The following is a 22166-nucleotide window of genomic DNA, read 5'->3' on the forward strand; positions in this document are numbered from 1 at the left end:
ATTTTTTCATTTTATTTTCTTCCTTTTTATCTCTTGAATTTTGTTTTGTTTGTGGGGGGGGATGCGGGGGTAGAGGGCAGATTCGAGGATGGGGAATGAATGGGATCAAGATATATGATTTGAAAGACACATAGAATAAATTTTAAAATGCGACCACTGGTTCATACTAATGGCACTCAACATTGGCTGTTCACTAGAATCACCTAGGTATTTTCTGGATGTGTCTATGCCCAATCGTAGTCCTGATGTTAGACTCTCTGGAGGTGTGGCCCAGGCATCCAAGGTAGCAAAGCTTCCTATGTGATGCCATTATACAGCTGAACTTTTTATCAATCTAGATGATATGTAGACTGTCACTGCCTTAAATGTGATCCTCCAGCAAACAACATGAGTGTCTTTTAGAAGCTTTTGTTTTGTTTTGTTTTGTTTTGTTTGTTTGTTTTTTGTTTTTGTTTTTCGAGACAGGGTTTCTCTGTGTAGTTTTGGTGCCTATCCTGGATCTTGCTCTGTAGACCAGGCTGGCCTCGAACTCACAGAGATTCTCCTGGCTCTACCTCCCGAGTGCTGGGATTAAAGGCGTGTGCCACTGCCGCCCGACATTTTTAGAAGCTTTTTATAAAGGATTTTGGACTTTATCCCCACCCCACCCTCACCTAACAACAGTATCTGCCTTTCAAGGAGATCCCAAGATCATTTGAATTGACATTGAAGTTTGAAAATACTGGCCTAGATTCTCTCTGTCTCTCTCTCTCTCTCTGTCTCTCTCTGTCTCTGTCTCTGTCTCTGTCTTTCTCTCTCTCTCTCTCTCTCTCTCTCTCTCTCTCTCTCTCTCTCTCTCTCTGTGTGTGTGTGTGTGTGTGTGTGTGTGTGTGTGTGTGTGTGTGTGTTCAGGAAACACAAAAATATTCCATCATACTTGTTCCTCAGAGGGAGCTAAGTGAGAACTAATTAAAAGATACATTCCTACACAAGGCACAGGTGATTTTATGGTATTCTGATCAAAGATGATTTTCCCTTTGTAGAATGGAATAGAGCCTCCTAAAGATCAGTTGCCAACTTTCTCTTCAAAGTCAGCAGTGCCAGTGTGGTTATTCAAAATACTTGCCTCCAGGTGGCAATTTGAATCTGACATCTCACCTGCCATTACCTCATTTCCAAGTTCCTTCTCTGCTCCTCATATGGCTTGATAGCTCCTTTGTCCAAGCTTCCTGAGAATATAATATTAACAGGTGTGCTGGCTGAGAAGTGTTTGACTTCACTGGAAGTTATCTGTTCAAATGTACACCACCCCCACTCCCTTAAGCCTATGGAAGACAACTTTGCTCTGAAAACTAAAGGAAGGAAAGAAGGAAGGAAGGAAGGAAGGAAGGAAGGAAGAAAGGAAGGAAGGAAGGAAGGGAGAGAGGGAAGGAGGGAGGGAAAAAAGGAGGGTGGGAGGGAAGGGATGGAGGAAGGAAGAAGGGCACCGAATTGCCAGAAACTAGAAATTGATGGACAAATATTAATGCAAGATGCTTCTTTGACCTTTATAGTGGAGAGTGTAAGAATATAGGATGAGCCACACATATTTGGCTACTAGTTGGATTAGACTTGTGGAAGAGTTGTCTCTCTGAAGGAATGGGTAGTTGAGTGAAGAATCAGTGTGTGCGTGTTTAGGGGAAAGTGGAAGGGGCAAACACTCATAAATTTCAGTTCGATTGAATTTCCAGGTTAGGTATCAGGTAACATGGCATCTTGCTCATGTCCCTCCAGGCCCTGCTTTCCAGTCAGACATCCAATAGCCAGTATCTACAGTCCTTCCCACTGCCACTCTGCTCTCTGCACAGAAAGCAGAACTCCTAAGATCAGTCCCTTGGTAGATACCGTCAGGCCATAGCTGAATGGGGATGGAGTATAACTACTCCAGCTTCCTCACATTAGGATAAGATCCTTGGAGAACATGGAGACACATGTTCTCCAAGGATCCCAGAAGCATGAAGGTTAAGTGACGTGATGCACACCTTATATTGTTGTGGTGGAATATAATTGAAGATGTATTACATTCATTTATGCTGTGGAATATTTATTTAATTATGCAAAGAAGTGCTGCATTCTTTTATGTTGCATTTGTTTAACTCTGTGAAGCTGTGTTACTTTGCCTGTCTAAAACATCTGATTGGTCTACTAAAGAGCTGAACAGTCCATAGCTAGGGGAGGGATAGGCAGGGCTGCCAGGCAGAGAGAATAAGTAGAAAGAGAAAAAGAGAAGAGGGGGGAACAAGAAAAGGAGAAGGAGAGGAGGATGCCAGGGTGCAGCCATCCAGCCACACAACTAGACATGGAATAAGAAGGAAAGGAATGTATGTAGAATAAAGAAAGGTAAAAAGCCCAGAGGTAAAACATAGTTAAAGAAAAATGAAATAATTTAAGTTAGAAAAGCTGGCTAGAAACAAGCTAAGCTAAGGCCTAGCATTTTCTAAGTAATAATAAGTCCCCATGTTGGCTGGAGAGATGGCTCAGCAGTTTAGAGCACAGCTGCTCTTCCAGAGGATCCCAACACCCACATGGCAGCTCACAACTGTCTGGAACTACAGTTCCAGGGGATCCAACACCCTCACACCAATGCACATAAAATAAAATTAAATAAGTCCCCATTTATTTACTTGAGAGCTGGGTGGCAGACCCCCAAAGAGGAAAGAGAAAAAATCCAACTATGTATTTTTTTTCTCCAGTGCCACCAGAACAAACTATTTCCACTCAAATCCTTGTTCCAGTGTCTGCCAATAGGAAAACCCACACCAAGATAAAATACATGTCCTATTTCCTTTAAAATATTTTAGGTATTTAGAGTTTATAACCTGACATGTAGCTGTTTCCTCTCAATTGAACCATTCACTCCTACACAGAAGAAAGAGGCTGGTGAAACGAAATTTACAGACTTTGGAAGCTCAGAAGGTTATAATATTGACAATTCTCTCCAGGGCTATTAAAAAACAGTAAATAAAGCCTGGTGTGGTGGTATTCACCTTTAATACCAGCACTCAGACAGAGGCAGGTAATATATCTGTGAGTTCTGGGCCAGTCTGGTCTACATAGTTGCAGGTCAGCTGGGATTACGTAGCAGGAGCCTGTCTCAAAACAAAACAAAATCAGTAAGCAATTGCTGGGAAGAGGAGGGAGGCTCTCTTCAGTGGAGCCTCCTGCAAGTTAAACAGAGAGCTTCAGGGATTTGGTTTTTGTTTCTGGGATGGCTTTGAGACTCCTCCCATGCTTCACTAAGTAAACTCAATAAACACAAAGGTGTACCTAGTTAGACTTCAGTGGAAGGTGGAGTTCTTTCTTTGCTCTGTGCTCATCCTCTGGAAGAGCAGCAACTGCTCTTAACCACTGAGCCATCTCTCCAGCCCCATCAAGAAAATGTATTAAAAACAAGAAAAGAATAAATCCCAACAAGTCTCTGTAGGCTCCATCAGCAGCTCTTCTTTGAGCTGGAGGTCTGCTAGTGGGCCAGGTAGATAGCTGTGTTCTTCTTCCTCATCTTCCTTAGGCCCTCCTTAGGCCATCAAGCTCACTGGCATGGTCTTCTTATAACCCAAATAGAGGCATGAGTGTCTTTAGGCATGGGATTGGTATGGACACACTGCTTCTGCCCAAACATCAACAGCCAAAGCAAATCACTGAAGCAAGTCCAATGTCAAGGTGTGTGGGGTCCTGGGCTCTGCCTACAATGCGTCAAAGGGTGTGAATATGGGGATAAGAAGAACCAATATTCCTTCTGCTACAAGTCAAAATAAATAACTCATCAGTACCTAAAGGGATTCTCTGAACTCAAAAGGTGTCTTCATTTGTGCCTTTCTGTCTTAGCTTGCTTTCTATTGTTGTGATTAAACACCATGACCAAAAGCAACTTAGGGAGGGAAAAGGGTCTGTTCGGCTTACTCATTCTCACCCATTCTGAAGGAAACGCAAAGCAAGAACTCAAGGCAGAAACCTGGAGGTAGAGGTGATTCAGATACACTGTTTAATGACATTCAAGAACTTTCCTCATACCTTCCAAGACCACCTGTGTAGGGGTGGCACCCCTCACAGTGAGTTGGACCTCCCCACTTCAACCATTAATCAAGAAACTATCCCCAAAGACTTGCTTATTTGATGGAGGCATTTTCCCATTTAAGGTTCATTCTTCCCAGACAACTAGTTTGTGCCAAGTCGCCTCTAGTTACTAACTACAGTATCATTGGGAGTCACATTTAAAGGTGTTGCGAATAACTAGAAGAAGACATTTGTCAAATAATGGAGTTTGAACAAGACTTGGTGACCTTCCACCTCTAACAGCCTATGATTTGTGTGGAAAAAACCTAGCTGAGCATAAAACCTCCATTAAAGTGAGATTGCAGTGTGCTTATGAACTTGCATCTGTGGTCCTGCTTTGACTTCTCAGTTCTCAATCCGTGGAGCTCAGCAGTGCACATTTGTCCCGAGCCTGAAATGCATGACAATCGGAGGTGCCCCCTGAGCAGCCTGCAGTGAATTGAAACTGAAGGGTGGGGGCAGTTAAGGGTGAGAGCAGTGTGTGGAGGCCTCGCGGGTCGTCCCGGAGGCGGGTCCCAGCCAGATGTGCTCGGCCGCCCCGCCCCGCCCTCGCTGGTGCACGGGGCGCTTCACCCAGCGGAGTCTCTTGCCAGGGCGCCCCCAGCCACTCCGCAGCTTCAAACTTTCCCCAGCTCTCCAGTCCGGCTGTCCTCGCGGCGCTGGCTGCCACCGAGCCTGCCAGCTGCGCGCAAAACCAAGGTCCTGGCCAGCGGAGCAGAGAAGAGACTGTGACCCCTCTGTGTCCCAGGTCCTGAGGGGCACAGGACAAGGAACGAGGCCCCACCCCCCGCCAATATGCAGCTGCCCTGGAACCTGGCGCTCCTGCTGCTGCTCTCCTGGGTGGCAGGTGGAGTAGGGACCAGGTGAGTGTCTGCATTGACCCTGTTTCCCTGAGCCTGAACTCCCCTTTTGGAGCCCTTTCTCACTGACCTGCATATGTAAGGGGCACCTAGGTGCTGAGGTTGAGGTGTCTCAGTGCCCTGGGATGGATTTCACCAGTATGCCAGATCCGAGTGCCCACCGACTTTCTTCCCTGCGCTCCCTGGGTGAGGCTTGGCCTCGGGTGGTCTGTGGCTGATACTGGGGGAGGGAAGCTGGGTGCTCAGACCATGGGTGCATGCGAGCTTCGGTGCTCTTCAGCCACCTCCGGTACAGGCAGATGCGTGAGTACCTAGCAAGGGTGTGAGTTTAGTGTCTTCCACTGTCCCTGAAGGACGCCCACTGATTACCAATCGCTAGTATTGCTAGGGAAGAAATGAAAAACAGGAGGGTGCAGAACGCTCACTTAAGCATTTACTGTTGAGCCCTGAAGCAGCTCGCTGCTGGGCTCCAGTTCTAGCTGCCTTTGGATTCGGGGTGATGAACTAGAAAGTTCGCGTTGGTAAAATGACAGCTGAACTCATTCTTGTTTTTGCCACTTCCTCCTACTCATGAGCTTTTCTGAGCCTTGAAACTTCCCTGAGAAAGCTACAGAGCCACATAGTAAACGTACACAGGCGTAGTGTGTCTTGTAGTGCAAGCACTTTCAGGCCATTAACCCACCAGAAATCCCTACCACCTGTATAGTCAAGGTATTATCGTTACCGTCCCTATTTTGAAAAGGTGAAAAGGGAGGTCAAGTAACTTGTCCAAAGAGACAAAGCCAGTAGTAAGCGACAAAGCAGGAATAACCCCAGTCAACGTGGCCCAGCATCCTCTACAGAGCAGCAGGGCAGCCTTTTCAGGAAGACTCCCTGGGACATCCCCCACCCACTCACTCCCACCCGCACCCGGCACCCGCCACCCCCACCTTGCTTCTCCTTTGCAGGTCCGCATAGGGTTCCTCTGCTGCAGATCTAAGGACCTTTGGGATGAGTTAGATAAACATTTGTTGGGATGGCAGGCTCTCTTGTGTTCTGGGGATGGGGGAGTTAACAGCATCTCTAGCCCCTATAAGGTGCCAGTAACAACTTGGATACAACCACCTACCTGCAGTCAAGTTGGGACAACTTTTGGAAAAAAAATTTCCAGGTATTTCCCAAAGTCCCCTGGGAAGCAAACTCCTTCTCAGCTGAGTAAGATTTTTCAGTGCTGATTCTGGGGAGAGGAGGAGGGGGCGGAGGAGAAACCCTTGATTTGGCATCAGCTCCTTAAAGGTGAGCCTGATTTTGTTCAACTTACAGGAAAAAGTCTTTCATCAGGGTCTGCCACAGTATTAAGGGATTTTGAAGTTCAAACAGAACAACCCTCAAACCAGGTTCGTAGAATGTATGGTTGCAAGTTTCAATTTCCTTCCCATGATAAAAATGTAAGCAGATGCAATTTGCCCCAATCACATTTTCCTTGAATGCTGGAGGGTTGTGTTTTGTTAGAAAGCCAGCTCAAGGCAGACCAAGTGCTATGTGGAGATGAGATTAACAGTTCTTTAGCAGCAGGCAAAGTGAGCTCTAGAAGATCCACTTTCAAAGTGCCACCAAATTAAATTAAAAGCTGAAAGGGACCCCCTCCCAAAACCAAAGAATATTAACCTGAAGAATCTGTGTGAAGATTCTGCACTGCTGCACTTTTCAAGATGTGAAGTGGGATTGTTTCACGGTGTCAGATTCATGGGCTGGTGTGCTGATGATCTGCTCCACATGCTTGGAAATGTCAAGTGGTCGGCACTTTGGGATCTGCCCCAGGTCCAGGTTTAATTAGCTCCAGACTCCACCTTGGGGGGGGGGCACTTACAGAGAAGGCAAGGCTCACACTGTAAAGAAGAAAGGTGTGCCTACGGGCTGGTTATTTCCCAATGTTTCACTGAAATTTACAGAAAAAAAAAAAACACCTATAGCTGACACATACAGATTTCTAATTAAAAACACACAAAAAAGGGAGCTGAGGATGTAGGTAGGCCAGTTGGCAGAGTGCCTGCTTAGTATGCATGAAGTCTTGGGTTTGATCCCCAGCATGGAATAAACCAGGTGTGGTGGTGCATGATTGTAATCCCAGCACTGGGAGAAGGGATAGATGCAGTAGGATGATCAAGCACTCTTGGTCATTCTCAGCAACATAATGAGCTTGTGAACCTGTCTCAAACAGTAATGAAGTACAGATTCTTTTTCACTGGAACACTATCATGATTGTATGACCTGGAAAACTATATGCCTCTTACATGGTGCTTAGTGTATCGGTAACAATGACCACTGATGTAATGAATAATTCATTCGTTGTATATTAACTTTATATGCTTCAGAATTTGGCTTGGCTTGCACTTTTTTATGCCCTTTGGGTATCAAGACTATTTAGATGCCCTGGACCTACTGTGTCTACAATAGTAAATATGATGGCAACCCTGTACCTAAAATGTAGCCAGTCCAAGGTGGGAAGTGGTGTAAATGAAAAATATTCATTGGGATCTCAGGATTTAGTATGGGGGAAAAAAGAATAGAAACGAGCTCACTGATCATTTTTTTTTATTGGTTACATATTGAGATGGTAACAGTGTAGATACAGTACACTGGATAAAATATGCTACTGAAATTAATTTTTCTCATTTATTTCTCATTTTAAAAACTACCACAAAATCAAACAGGCCACATGCGGTTATCATATTTCCAGTAGGCAATCCTGGTCAAAAAGATTTGCTTAGAACTCTAGCTCCAACACTCCAGTCCTTTGGGCACATAAGATGAATATATTATTAACATTGCTATTCTTGGAAGCAAATTTCTACTTGGAATATATTTCTGTTACACATCTTTCCCCAATTTAATTCAAGTAAAAGTAATGTGTGAGAGGAAGGGACATCTGGGTTCACACCAAGGGGCCTGCTTCCTGCTAACCACAGGTTACACAGAGAGTTGAAACTTCTCAGAACCCTAGTAGGGAAGTGTCTCCAATATAACTAACCCGCAAACTTGAGATGTATCGCCTTACACTTCTGGAAGCCAGAAGATCAAAATGAGTATTACAGGGCTACAATGGTGGCCTTGGGAGCGCTAGTCCTTTCTAGAGGCTCCAAAGGAGAATCTACCCCTTGTTCTTTGAGCTTCTTGGCTGGTGAAAAGAATTCCCATCTTTTCCCCCTGTATCACCTTGCCTTCTCTCTTTTTTGTCTCCCTCCTATTAGGAAAACCCTCTGTGATTGTAGGAAGCCCATGTGGATAATCCAGGAAAATCTCAAAATGCTTTGACCACACTTGTAAAGTCTCTTCATCATGATCTAGGGAGTTGTGTAAGACAAATTTCTCATCCTCCCAATATTCCCACCATCTTCTCTCGGGAGCAATGTCAGTGCAGGAAGCAGGGAGGTACCCCTGGGATGCTCCAGAAGGGAAGAGGGAAAGGACAATAGAAAAGGATACTACAGGAAAGGAAGGACAATGACAAAAATAGAAACAGAAAAAGTTCTTGAGTGTCAAGAAATGAGGCTGGGCTCTAGTGAGCTGGGCTCAGCAGGTAAAAGCACTTGCTGTGCAAGCCTCTGGACCTGAGTTCAATCCCCAAAGCCCACATAAATGTGGAAGGGGAGAAACAACTCCACAGAGTTGTCCTCTGATCCCCACACCCACACCACGGTAAGGTGCCCCCACACGAATCGTTCACATACAGACACACACGCAATATCACTAAGTTTAAAGTTCAGGGGGGACAAAGAGTACAGGAAGCTCTCTGTGTAGAGTGATACACCCGCTTGTCACTGAGCTGGTGGGACAGGAAACCTCTTAGGATCATGATCTCCGCTAACAACTTCTAGAACACAAACCCTTCTGGAGGCAAAGGAAGCAAAGCAGACAGGTGCCCTAAGGTGATATGGGTTTTATGGTAAACCGAATTATAAAAGGATCTGGGGTTGACTCACTCAGAATCTCACCGTAAACAAATGTCAGCTTTCACGTTCATGGTGTCACCCACAAATAGTTACATCTTTCTACCACATACAGGTTTTGTCCAAAAGGATCAGTAGTACTGACTAGTTCTGTTAGCTAATTTACCAGGTCCCAGTGTATTGGTTTCGATAACTAAAATGTTTTAGGGCTGGGGACATGGCTCAGGGGGTAAAGTGTTTGCTGCACAAACATTAGGACCTGAGTTGGCCCCCCAGCATCCTCATAAAAGCTGGGGTACAGTGGTGCGTGTTTGTAATCCCAACACTGGAGAGGCTGGAAAGAAAGGATCTCCTGGACTTGCTGGTCAGCCAGCCTAGCTGAATCTGTGACTTCCAGGTTTAGTGAAAGACTCTGTCTTTAAAAATATATAGATATTGCCGGGCGGTGGTGGGGCACGCCTTTAATCCCAGCACTCGGGAGGCAGAGGCAGGCAGATCTCTGTGAGTTCGAGGCCAGCCTGGGCTACCAAGTGAGTCCCAGGAAAGGCGCAAAGCTACACAGAGAAACCCTGTCTCGAAAAACCAAAATATATATAATATACAGAAGAAGCCATCCACCATTGACTTCTGGCCTCCACACATGTAAACACATATACACATATATACCACACAGAGAGTAACTGTTTTAAATCTCCAGATTGTAATGATGAAGACAAATTCCAGAAGGAGTTAAAATTAATTTGGTCCAATTCGACAACATTAACTGAACACTGGCATGCTCAAACATTCTCCTGAATGCCAGAGATACATATCTGTCTACCACCCCCACTAGAGCACTTGGTAGGGCCAGAAAAAAAAATGTCTTTGTTTCTTTGTCAGCCCGAAGAGACCAAATACATCTAAAAAAAAAAAAAAAAAAAAAAAAGACCAAGGAAAAGGGATGAAAAGGCAAATAATGTTTCTTGCACATAAACAATAAGTAAACAGTTTCAGAGGAACAGATGTGTATATATTATACCATTTATTTACATTGTGTGTACACAATATACAAAATTATATGTATGAATATACATATATACATATATGCATATAACAACAACTAATGAAAAGAGAGGCCCTGAATTTAAAAGAGAGCAAGTAGTGACATGTGGGAGGACTGAAAGGGAGGAAAGGGAAATCAGAAATGATATTATTATATTGCAATCCCCCAAAAATAAAAACGTAATTTAAAAAATAAATTTCAGCTGGGCAGTTGTGGCACACGCCTTTAATTCCAGCACTCAGGAGGCAGAGGCAGGTGGATCTCTATGAGTTTGAGGCCGGCCTGGTTTACAGAGTGAGTTCCAGGATGGCCAGGACTGTTACACAGAGAAATCCTGTCTCAGAAAATAATTTTTTTTCACGGTTTGGGGATGTAGCTCGGTTGATAGGGTGCTTGCCTAGCACACACAAAACCCTGGGTTGGAGCCTCAGCACCACATTAACTGGGTGTGGTATTAAAAACCTGGAATCCTAGCACTCAGGAGGTGAAGGCAGGAGGATCGGGAGTTCAAGATCATCTTCAGTTGCATAGCCAGCCTTGGATACATGAGACCCTCTGTTTAAGGAGGAGGAGGAGGAGGAGGAGGAGGAGGAGGAGGAGGAGGAGGAGGAGGAGGAGGGGGAAGGAAGGAAAGGAAAGAAAGAAAAGTATTCCATAGAATATAGATGAGAAAGAAATTGAGTCTGAAAGAGCCAGGGAAAACTGAAAACAGGGCATGGCATTTGAACTATCCTTATGGATGAATGTGTGTCCATCACCTATAAAATGTAGGAGAAAGCAAGTCCGTCAGTGTTTAATTGATGGTCGTTTTGCATGGAAATAAGGTAATAAATGGATGGATATGTGCCTGCAAAAGAAGAAGGTGGAAGGGAGACAGCCCCAGGTACAAAGGGTAGACTGGTCATCATGAAACCACAGTACCTACCAAGAACCAAAGAAGGTTGGCTGGAGCCAGGCTGCAAGGAAGCTAGGATGCCAAGGTAATGAGCTTGGACTTGATTCCAAGAGTTAAAAAGAGTGAAGTAGGCCATTGCAGGCTCTGCAGTTTTTAAATCAAACCCAGTTGTGACTAATTCATGCCCCAAATCATGACAAAACTGCTCAGGATTATCATTATGGTAATGAGCCATAGTTTAATCCTAAGCATTTTTCCTCTTTCCTAATGTATGCAACAGCAGTGCACTCATAATCCTTGGCATCTTGGATTTGATGAGTGCATGATTAGAATTCAATACGCCAAAAGCAGTAAACACCTTTGCAGATATTTTCAGCCTGCTCTTCTGTATTCGTTGTGCTCGGTTGCTGGCCACGTCTCCTTGCTATCTGTTACTGAACTACAAAATGCTTCAAAACTTCTAATTAAAACAATTTTCTTGTCTCACACAGTTTCTGTAGATGGAGAACTCCAAGCAGCTCAGCTGCCTAGGGATTGGGCTTGTTTTTTTTTTATGGACTTTATTTTATTGAGAACAACGTTAGGTTCACAGCAGGAAGGTAGGCTTGACACAAGTTTGTAGTCAAGCTTTGGCTAAATGCCACTATCATCAGCAAGCTTCACATTGTCTAGAGGATCTGCTTCCAAGATGGCACACTTTCTTTCATGGTGGTTGGCTGGAAGCCTCAGATCCTTTCCATGTGGACACTCCTCTATTAAAGTGGCTTGACTGTCTTTACAGTGTGTCCGCTGACACACAACACACACACACACACACACACACACACACACACACACACACACACCCCGCCCCAGAGTTTCTGATACAAGGGAAGGAACAAGAAAGAAGCCACAGCACCTTTGGTGTCTTCATCCTGGAAATTATCCTTCATCACTCCCGCAGTTAATTAGAAGTTCATTAGAAGCCATCCATGACAGCAGGGAAAGCAAGCTTCATCTTTTGCAAGAAAGAATATCAAAAGTCTCTGCAGACACAGCTGATAACGCCCTCCCCATCCATTCTGATTTGTTTTCCCCTGTGCAGTTTGCTCCTCTGCCTTCTTTACCAGGCTCCCTTCTGTGAGAAGCAAAGTTCTGGATTTCCCGATCTACACTCTCCCTAGGTGATTGTTCTACTCCTAGTGGTTTCAATCCCATATCTGTGTACTTGACTTCAAAGTGTGACTTCAGGGCCAACGAGATGGCTCAGTGGGTAAGGGTACCTGGTGCCAAGCCTGACAACCTGAGTTCGATCCCCAGCATGGTGAGCTCTTGCTCTTAAACCTCTATATATCTGGAGAGTGGTATGGCTTGGGGTAACCCGAACTTTCACTCTGTCTCTTAAGGATGGGTGAGAACTCAGGGCTCGGGAGATGGCTGAGTGGTTAAAGTACTTGCCTTCCTGAAGGCGGGAAGACCTGTGTTTAGTCTCCAGAACCCACAGTTTAAAAGCTGAGTTTAGTGGTCCACGCTTGTCATCCCAGTGCAGGAAAGGCAGAGTCATGCGGACTCCTGGGCCTCATCAGCCAGCCAGCTAGTAACTAGAAAACTACAGGCTAATGGGGTACCCTGTCCCAAACAAATAAGGTAGACAGATCCTGAAGAATGACACCTAAGATTGTCCTCTAGCCTCCACATGCACACGCAGATTTGTGCACACACATGTTCACATGTGAATGTACAAATACAAACACAAAGATGGATGAGAATTCAAAGTTAATTTAACCAATTATATACAATGAATGACCTTGCCATACTGGGTAAATAATTTTTAAAAATCAATAACAAAAATACTCCCATGGGGGCTAGAGAGATGGCCCGGCAGTTAAGAATATATACTACTCTTGCAGAGGACCCCAGTTTGGATCCTAGCACCCACATGTATAGATCAAAACTGTCTGTAACTCTAGCTCCAAGGGATCCAATACTCTCTTTTGGCCTCTGCAGGTTTTATATTCATGTGTACATATACACACAGACACACACATATACATCATTAAAAATAAAATAAATCTTAAAAAAGAAATACCCCATTGCTTGCCCTAGTTATCCTTATTTAGAAAAACTTTTATTTATAGAACAGTATTTAAATGTATTTAAACAGCAGCAAAAGAAATTTAACTTCTCAATTTGTCTTGGAGAGTTTTATGATGTTTTCTGGAAACTCATCAGTAGCAAGCACACAAAAGATCCTGGCACCTTCTATTTTTGCAGAAAATAAGGAATCCTGTGCAGAAATACTATACTACTTACACAATCCTTGGAATGTTTCTAAATTGACTCCAGCTGTGGAGACAGTGATTTTCTGATTAATTTGATCAATGTAGACAGCAATGTGTATAATGCATTAAAGGAATTCTGGGCAAGTCAACATTTAGCTCAAACTCTCTCTGCTTCAAGCCTGCTCTCCACCAAGACTTGATCAGCTATGTTGACATTCCCCTGCCTCAAGACTGGATTCCCTGGGTCCTCTGGGTCTTATATCTGATAAAGATCGTTTAGGAAAAGAGAGAGATGGAGAAGTAAGGAAAGGGAGAAGTAGAGGGATGGATGGACAGAGGATGGGGCCAGTGGCATGCCCATCCAGGCTTCCCAAGGTAGAAACATATGAAGTCATGGATATTCAGACATTTTAAATGTACAGAGTGGCAATTTCTGGGTAAAATGCTTTCTATACAAGCATGAGGGCCTGAGTTCAGATTCCTGGCACCCACATACAAAAAGCTGAGCATAGTGGTACATGCTTATAACCCCAGTGCTGGGAGCAGGGTAGGGAAGACAGGTGGATCCCTTGGGCTCACTGGTCAGGCAGTTTAGTAAAAATGGGGAACACTAGGTTCAGTGAGAGACCTTGTCTCAAAAAAATAAGAAAGAAAAGCAAATGAGGAAGACATCTCAGTGCCAAACTCTGACTTCAAAAGGTACCTGCACAGATAAGCACAGACACAGACACAGACACAGACACACACACAGACACACACACACACACACACACACACACACACACACACACACACGGGGAGGGGGGAGATTGATTTCATTACCTTCAATACACGTAGGTGTGGTAGTATTGTGTTCCCCAAAATATTGTGCACCCTAGTAAACTTATCTGGAGTCTGAAAACAGAACAGCCACTAGATATAGAGGTGAGAAAATGGTGGCACATACCTTTAATCCTATCACTTGGGAGGCAGAGATCCATCCGGATCTCTGTGAGTTTAAAGCCACACTGGAAACAGCCAGGCATGGTGACTCACGCCTTTAATCCTAGGAAGTGAGCCTTTAATCCCAGAAAGTGATGGCAGAAAGCAGAAAGGTATATAATGTGTGAAAACCAGGAACTAGCCTGGTTAAGCTTTCAGGTTTTTGAGCAGCAGTTCAGCTGAGAGCCATTCAGATGAGGACACAGAGGCTTCCAGTCTGAGGAAACAGGATCAGCTGAGGAATTGGCAAGGTGAGGTGGCTGTGGCTTGTTTGCTTCTCTAATCTTCCAGCATTCACCCCAATACCCAGCTCCAGGTTTGTTTTTATTAATAAGACCTTTTAAGATTTGTGCTACACCTAGGTATTCAGTATTCAAGTAGAAGAATTATTGAATTAATGATGGATCAGTTAGACTGGCCATGGGTTTAAAGCACAGGGCAAGGAGGAGAGGATGCTGGGAAAATAATTCAAGTCATTCGCCAATATTGACTTGAAATACCATTCAACATCGGGGAGAGTAAATTAAGCTTTTTTTCTGAGCACTCTGAATTTCATTTTTCCAAGCTATGCACTGTGCTATCATCATGCATGCCATGCCTGCCTGTCCTGGATTCCTTCCTTCCCCCAGACCGTATTGTTTCCACTTAAATATAAATAGTTGAATAATTAACTTTCTTTCTTTCTGTAATTTCAAATAGATGCACATGTACATTTTCAAAAGTGGCAACACAGAACACAGAACTGGATTCTTGGTGTAATAAATCAATTTCCTATGGCATCTACACATCAGCAAGTTAATTATTAGCAATTGTATCTACTAACACTTTTCCCTCTTTAAATGATTTTTTTTCCACTTTCATGGCCAGATATAGAATACGATGATTAAACCAGTAAAATCGCAGTTGTGGCTGGCCCTTTGAAGCATATTCTCCAATCTTGGTGAAGGCACAGACCTCACACTTACTAATTACAAGGCATGTTGCTAATTTATTGACTCATTTTCCTCTGATGTATTTTACGTCCTATGATGGTTTTTCCTAGAGTACTCCTTCAAGACATCAGGTCTCCTTTAGGACATGTGCAGAGGACATAACACTATTATTCATGGAGTAGCCACTGGACAAACTATTGTGCTTTGATTTGTATTGCTGTCTGAATATCAGGATCTGTTATGTATTTCTCAATCGTGAGTGAATTCTTAAGAAACTGTCATTTGCATTTTACATTTGTATATATGTGGTGTGCATTCATGTGTGTATGCATGGTTTCGTGTGTCAGGGCACTTGGCTGAGTATGAGTGTGGGTGCTATTATTGAGGCAAGGTTTCTTGATGAACCCAGAGCTTGCCAAGTCTGGGTAGTCCGGCTATTGAGCTTACCCTGGGAATGCCCTCTCTCTGTGTCTCAAGTGCTGGGATCCCAGGCAACCACCATATCTGCCTGTCTTTCTACTTAGGATCTAGTGATCCAACTCTCTGAACCTCAAGCATTTCACCTACCGATCCATATCCTCAGTTCCTCATCTGCATTTTTAAATAAGTGAAAGTAAGACTAGATTTTTTAAAGATTGATTGATTGATTGATTGATTGATTGATTGTATGAGTCTTCTGTCTGAATGTATGTGTATACACCACCTAAGTACCTGGTTCCCGCAGTGGTCAGAAGAGGGCATCAGATCCTCTAGAACTGGGATTACAGTTAGTATGATCTGCCATGTGGGTGCTGGGAACTGAATCTGGGTCCTCTGCAAGAGCAGCTAGTGCTCTTCACCACTGAGCCATTATCCCCAGCCCTAAATTTCTTTGTTTTTTAGACAATGTCTCCCTGCCTAGTCCAGACTGTTCTGAAACTCGCTCTAGAGCCCAGGCTAGCTTCAAACTCATGCTCATCCTACTTAGGCTTCCAGAGCTTCCAGCCCTGGGTCACTGTGCCTGGGTCTAAGGTTACAATCTTCCAACAGAGTTGAACTACTAAGCTGCATTTGTGATGGGGAAGGTATCTTTTGTAGTGGGGAAGGAATCTTGATTTGTTCACAAGATTTTGATGGCCCAAGTGTTAGCCATTAGCACTTTGGAGCATTTTATGAGTGACACTTAATCATCAAAATGATGATGTGGAACAAATTAATATCACCCAGACTTCTTGGGTTCCCCAGTGTACCTGGTCAGGCATGCGAAAGCAATAAAGCTTGAGAAAGCATTTTTTTTTCCTGAGGAACTTTGTAAATGTGCAAACAGCATGTGAATGGCATCTTCTGGTAACTCCTCTAACTCCTTATCCCCAGGTGGTATTATTTCCAACCCAGACTAATTGACTTTGACTTATACATAGAAAATAGGCTTGGCCACCTGTACCAGAGACCCTGTACTGGTTTCTAATTAGGTGTTTAAAATAGAACATATTGAAACAAATTTCTATCTGTTTTTGTTTTACTTAATATCTAACCATTGCAGAAATGACTGGAACTTATTGAAATCCCCACACTTCTACTGCAAAATCATTACTGTTTTTCACTGTTTAAAACCTTTCTAGAACTCTCTGGAGCTTTCAGCATCAACAAAATGTTTGTCATGAGCATTTTCTTTCGGGCTCCTGCTTATCTCTCTGCCCCTCCTCTATCACCGTCCCTCCTAGCTCCCCTTCATCTTCTCCCACTCTAAAGGCGTGCTTTTGTCTAGGCTTAAATTTGCCAGCCCTCATGATCTTAGGAGCTGCATCCTTGGCATAAGCTATTCTCTCTTCCTGAAACATCTTCCTTCCCCCAGCCTCATTCCCACTTCACTGGACTAACTAAGTCTTCATATTGAGCCTCATTTCCTCCAGAAAACCTTACTCACTCATACTAACCAAATACTTCCTATATATTCTCCTAGCTGCTGAGAACTCTCCTCTTTAGTATAGCTCATGTACTAGAGTACTATTGTTGTACTTGTCCATTGTTGCCAATAGGCTCTAAGTTCTTTGTTCTTGTATAACCCTTGAAAGTCTCGGTGCCTAGTACAATTCCTGCTGTCTAAGTCCCTAACATTTTGTGTAGGGAAATGGGCAGGTGGAAGGTATGGCATGACTTTTCCTGGGGAGTCTATTTCAGTTAGTTCCTAGATAAAAAGGGCAATGGCAAATTAAAGAAATAATTCTGAATCCAGCATTTAGAGTTACTGACAAGAATGTGATTGACTCTGGCAGCCACACCACCAGAAGGCCCACCTTAGCATGTTGCTGGCTCACAACTTTCAAGCAGCTCCACTAAACAGTCCTCTCTCTTTCAGAGATTATTGACTGCTTATAAAACCTCAATGAGGAACCACATGAGTCTTGTTATACCCATCCCTCCCTCCAACATTGAAGAAACAACTACAAAAGAGATAGATGAATAATTTCATGAAATATGCTCTCCTCTGGCTAGCCGTTCTTGGCCTTTGTTTCTTTATGTATAAAATGATAAGTTGAAATTGGGTGATATATAAGGTCACTTTCTCTAAGGTAAAATTCTATAAATGCCCCATTATAATGAAAACTCATTCTACAAATATACAAAACTAAATTATATGGAAATGATGGCAACCATAAGAATGCACTTTGAAGACTTCTAACTGCACAGACATAGTTGGCAAAGGACTTCAATTGTTCTGCTCTTAAAAATCTATTATCACATTTAAGCAAGGCCACAACTTCCCCCGATGAAGGCAGGGCTAATGTTAATTGTTGTGGAATAATCTTTTTTGTACATTGTGAAGATGTCACTCTGATTGGCTTAGTAAAAAGCTGGACAGCCAATAGCTAGGCAGGTTTTCCAAGCACAGAAGACAATGGGAAGAAGGGCAGAGACACAAGGAGAGACAAAGGAAACAGGAAAGCAGGATGATCAGTACATAGATGAGGTAAATGAACCTCAGGTCAGCACATAGATTAATAGAAATGAGTTAATTTAAGTTATAACAGCTAGTTAGAAACAAGCCTAAGCTATTGGCCAAGCTTTCACAGTTAATGAGTCTCCACGTCATTATTTGGAAGCTGACTGGCAGTACAGAAAAATCCCCCTACAGCTAGTCCCACAGTTAGTGCTAATAATAGGCCATCAGTTGGGGAGTATTAACTGTTACTCACAGTTCAAAGTAGTTTTATTAACATAAATACCCATGAGGTAATTTCCTTACATACATTTCAGAAATGAGATAACTGAGGAATAAAAAGGTGAAGTAACTTCTGAAGGTCAGAAAGCTAATATATATAGGACCAATAACCAAACCCAGGATGGAAGCCATAATGCAAATCATCAGATTAATCAGTCTCTCACCATTCAGCTGCTGCTCCTACTCTCTTTCCTCATTTAGCTTTCCTGTACTGACATGGTGTGTTAGTTACCTTTCTCATTACTGTGACAAAATGCCCAACAGAACCAGCTTAAGGTAGGAGAGATTTATTGATTTGGGCTCATGGTTGAATAGAATACAGTCCATCATGGGGAAGCCATAGTGACTGGCTCCATTCATGGTATCAGGAGTGTATAGCAGAGCTGGACCACAAAGAGCCAGATGGTGTTCTAGCCCTTGATGCCTGTCCTGTAGTGTCTCACTTCCTCAAGCAAGGGTCTACCTCCTAAAGGTTCCACAACTTCCCAAAATAGTGCTACCAACGTAGGACCAAGTGTTCAGACACCTGAGCCTATGTGGGGCATTTCATATTAAATCCATCATACCTGTTATCCTATAAGGATTGCCTCCATCTTCCTGAACCTTCCTTCCTCCTCCTTGTCCCATCTCTTATGTGCTAGTTTCCTTGGAGCTCTGCCCTAAGTCTCCTTTTCATACTCTATATCTCCTCCCTCAGCTTCAGGAAGATCTACCTATAGATGTTTCCCAAATCCAGTGATGTTTCCTAGATATTGAGCCCAAATATCCAGCTTTCTACTCAATATCTCCTCTAAGATTTTTGCTTAATGAGCCTTCAGAATCTTACAACTCGTCATTTCTCCTGCTCACTAACAAGGTTCTCCATCCATATTTTCCATTCCAGAAACATGGTGCTGCTATCCTCCTGATGTGCATGCTTCTCACACTCTACACACAACTAAGGAGAATAACAGGCCTGTGAAGGCAGATATCTGGTTTCTTTAGAGACCAGCAGTTCTCAATCTTCTTACGCTGTGACCCCTTAATACAGTTCCTCATGTTGTGGTGACCCCCAACCATAAGATTCCTTTTGTTGCTACTTCATAACTATAATTTTGCTAGTTATGAATAGTAATATAAATATCTGTTTTCCGATGGTCTTAGGTGACCCGTGTGAAAGGGTTGTTCAACCCCCCACAGAGGATACAACCCACAGGTTGAGAACCACTGCTTTTGAAACTAACCTGGTGCCTAATACATTGTAGGAACTCAATATAATAGTTGAGTGAATAAATGAAAGAATGAATGGATGAATATTCTAATCAAAATGCCATCTACTCCTCCCAACTCCTACCTCTACTGCTATACTCCAAGGAACCATAATTTGTCTTCTGAGCCAACTGATACTTCTGATTCTTCCACCCTCCCTCTAGTACATTCTCCAGATTACTGCCATGAGAATGTTTTTCTAAAGGAAAATCAAGTGTATGTGTGTGCGTGCAGGTGCACATGCATAAGAGTGGGAGTCAGAAGTAACTGTCATTCATCTTATTTTTTTGAGACCAGGTGTCTCACTGAACTTGTATGTTCATCAAATGAGCTAGACTAGCTGGGCTGGCTAGCTCCAGAGATCCACCTATCTCTGCCTGCCAGTGCTGGAAATTACTGGTATGTTACTGGTGTGCACCACCACTCCTGCCTTTTTTTAAATAAATCCTAACTCAGGTCATCGTGGTTGCCATCTTCCTAGAACTTCCTTTTGTATTTTGCTTGTTTGCTTGGTCTTGGGTTTTGGTCTTAGAAAATGTCTGCTGTATCCCAATGTCTTCATTAGGGTTACTGTTGCTGTGATGAAACAACATAACCATAAAGCAAGTTGAGGAGGAAAGGGTTTATTTGGCTTACACCTCCACATCACTGTTCCTCATTGAAAGAAATCAAGACAGGAACTCAAGAAGGGTGGAAATCTGGAGGCAAAAGCTGATACAGAGGCCATCTAGGGGTGCTGCTTATTATCTTCCTTCCAGATCTTATGGAGGCATTTTCTCAGTTGAGGTTCCCTCCTTTCAAATGACTCTAGCTTGTGTCAAGTTGACATAAAACTATCCAGGACACTCAGGATGACCTTGAATTCACTGTGTATCTAAGGATGATGTTGATTCCTGATTCTGCTGCCTCCATCTCCTGTTGTGGAATATTACTTTAACTATGTAAATATGTGTTACATTTGTTTATGCTGCATTCCCTTAATGATGTGAAGATAGGTTACATTTGTTTATGCTGCATTTGTTTAACTATGTAAAGATGTGTTGCTTTGCCTGCCTAAGGCACTTGGTCTAATAAAAAGCTAAATGGCCAATAGCTAAACAGTAGAGGGATAGGTGGGGCTGGTGGGCAGAGAGAATAAGGAGAAGGAGAAATCTAGGTGAGAGAGATAGGGGGAGGGAGAGAGGGAGAGAAAAGAGAATGAGGGAGAAAGAGAGGAAGATGCCAGGGGCCAGCCAGTCAGGCAGCCACCAGCTAGCCAAACAATGGAAGAAAAGTAAGACATACAAAATGAAAGAAATGTAAAAAGTTGCACGGCGGGCGCCAGCCGTGTCCATGAAGAGAGACTGAGCTATCGCACAGTGACATGGACATGTCGGCGTCATTGGTCCATGCCACAGTGCGGGCGGTGAGCAAGAGGTAGCTGCAGGCCACGCGGGCTGCGCTCACACTGACCCCCTCAGCTGTGAACAAGATAAAACAGCTTCTTAAAGACAAGCCAGAGCGCCGGGTGGTGGCGCACTCCTTTAATCCCAGCACTCGGGAGGCAGAGCCAGGCAGATCTCTGTGAGTTTGAAGCCAGCCTGGTCTCCAAAGTGAGTTCCAGGAAAGGCACAAAGCTACACAGAGAAAACCTGTCTTGAAAAACCAAAAAAAAAAAAAAAAAAAAAAAGACAAGCCAGAGCATGTGGGTCTGAAAGTTGGTGTGCGAACCAGGGGCTGTAATGGCCTCTCTTACACCCTAGAGTATACAAAGACAAAAGGAGATTCTGATGAAGTTATTCAAGATGGAGTCAGAGTGTTCATGGAAAAGAAAGCACAGTTAACACTTTTAGGATCAGAAATGGACCGTGTGGAAAACAAACTATCCAGTGAGTTTGTTTTCAATAACCCCAACATCAAAGGGACTTGTGGCTGTGGTGAAAGCTTTAACATTTGAAACCTCAGGACTCCAAGCTCCGGGAGAGCCGGGATCTACCTGGGAGCTCACTGAAGAGATCATGTGATTGTCAGGTGCTCAGAGTTTATAAGGTGTGGCCAGCTCATGGGGAAAAATAAAGTGATGCGTTTTGGAAATCAAGCCAGTGCGCTGAGTCCTAAAAACTTGGTATCTGTATTGTCTGCAAAGCACAGAAACTGAGAACCCATTGGTTTCTTTGGGTCATCTGTTCTGCACAGGAAACTCTTACCCTGCTCTTAACACTGTAGCGTTTGTGCTAGAACCAGCTTCGTGGCCATTGCTTTGCTGGGAGCTGAGGAAACAGATAACAGGTGTGCCTCCATAGATCCTAGTGAATGGCTTGAGACTATGCATGCTGGGTCCTTTCTCAACCTTTTGCCAACTCCTAATCTCACAGTCAGGACAACAGTGGGTAACAGCATAGTGGTACCCCACTTCCCTCCCACATTTGCCATGGCCTTTTGCATTTTTATTAGAAATATGATTATCGGATGCTTCATTTGCCCACTCAACAGTTCCAGACTTCTAAGTGATGGTGTCAGAAGGTGGGGCTGCCAGGCCTGGTCTCAGTCCATCCCCTAGGGCGTGCTTTAAGATGGTTTGCTTAGACCTTTCAATTGGAAGCTCTTGTGACAAGCAGCCAGCTAGTAGCTCACAGCACCTAACTGTGTGTATGAAGACTAGATCCGAGTACAGGTTAGAAGAGCTAGGACTGTACCCCGCTCTCCCTTCCTCACAGTTGTCACCAGTGCTGTATGAGACAGTCAGTGGAGGTGAGTGCTGGCCTG

At 43.7% G+C, this 22166-nt stretch overlaps 1 protein-coding gene and 1 pseudogene across 2 annotated transcripts in view; both read left to right on the forward strand.

Moving 5' to 3' along the window:
• Nucleotides 1-4647: 4647 nt before the first annotated feature.
• Egfl6 (EGF like domain multiple 6) overlaps nucleotides 4648-22166 on the forward strand; it is a 66980-nt gene continuing 49461 nt past the window's right edge. For both annotated transcript variants that reach the window (XM_059250715.1, XM_059250714.1), the window contains exon 1: nucleotides 4648-4934. In XM_059250715.1, coding sequence (XP_059106698.1) covers nucleotides 4867-4934 — 68 coding nt within the window. In that variant the 5' untranslated portion in view covers nucleotides 4648-4866. The remainder of the gene's footprint in view (nucleotides 4935-22166) is intronic.
• LOC131899292 (iron-sulfur cluster assembly 1 homolog, mitochondrial-like) lies at nucleotides 20791-21497 on the forward strand (annotated as a pseudogene).

Source organism: Peromyscus eremicus, chromosome X (genome assembly GCF_949786415.1).
Source record: "Peromyscus eremicus chromosome X, PerEre_H2_v1, whole genome shotgun sequence".
Taxonomy (NCBI): Eukaryota; Metazoa; Chordata; class Mammalia; order Rodentia; family Cricetidae; genus Peromyscus; species Peromyscus eremicus.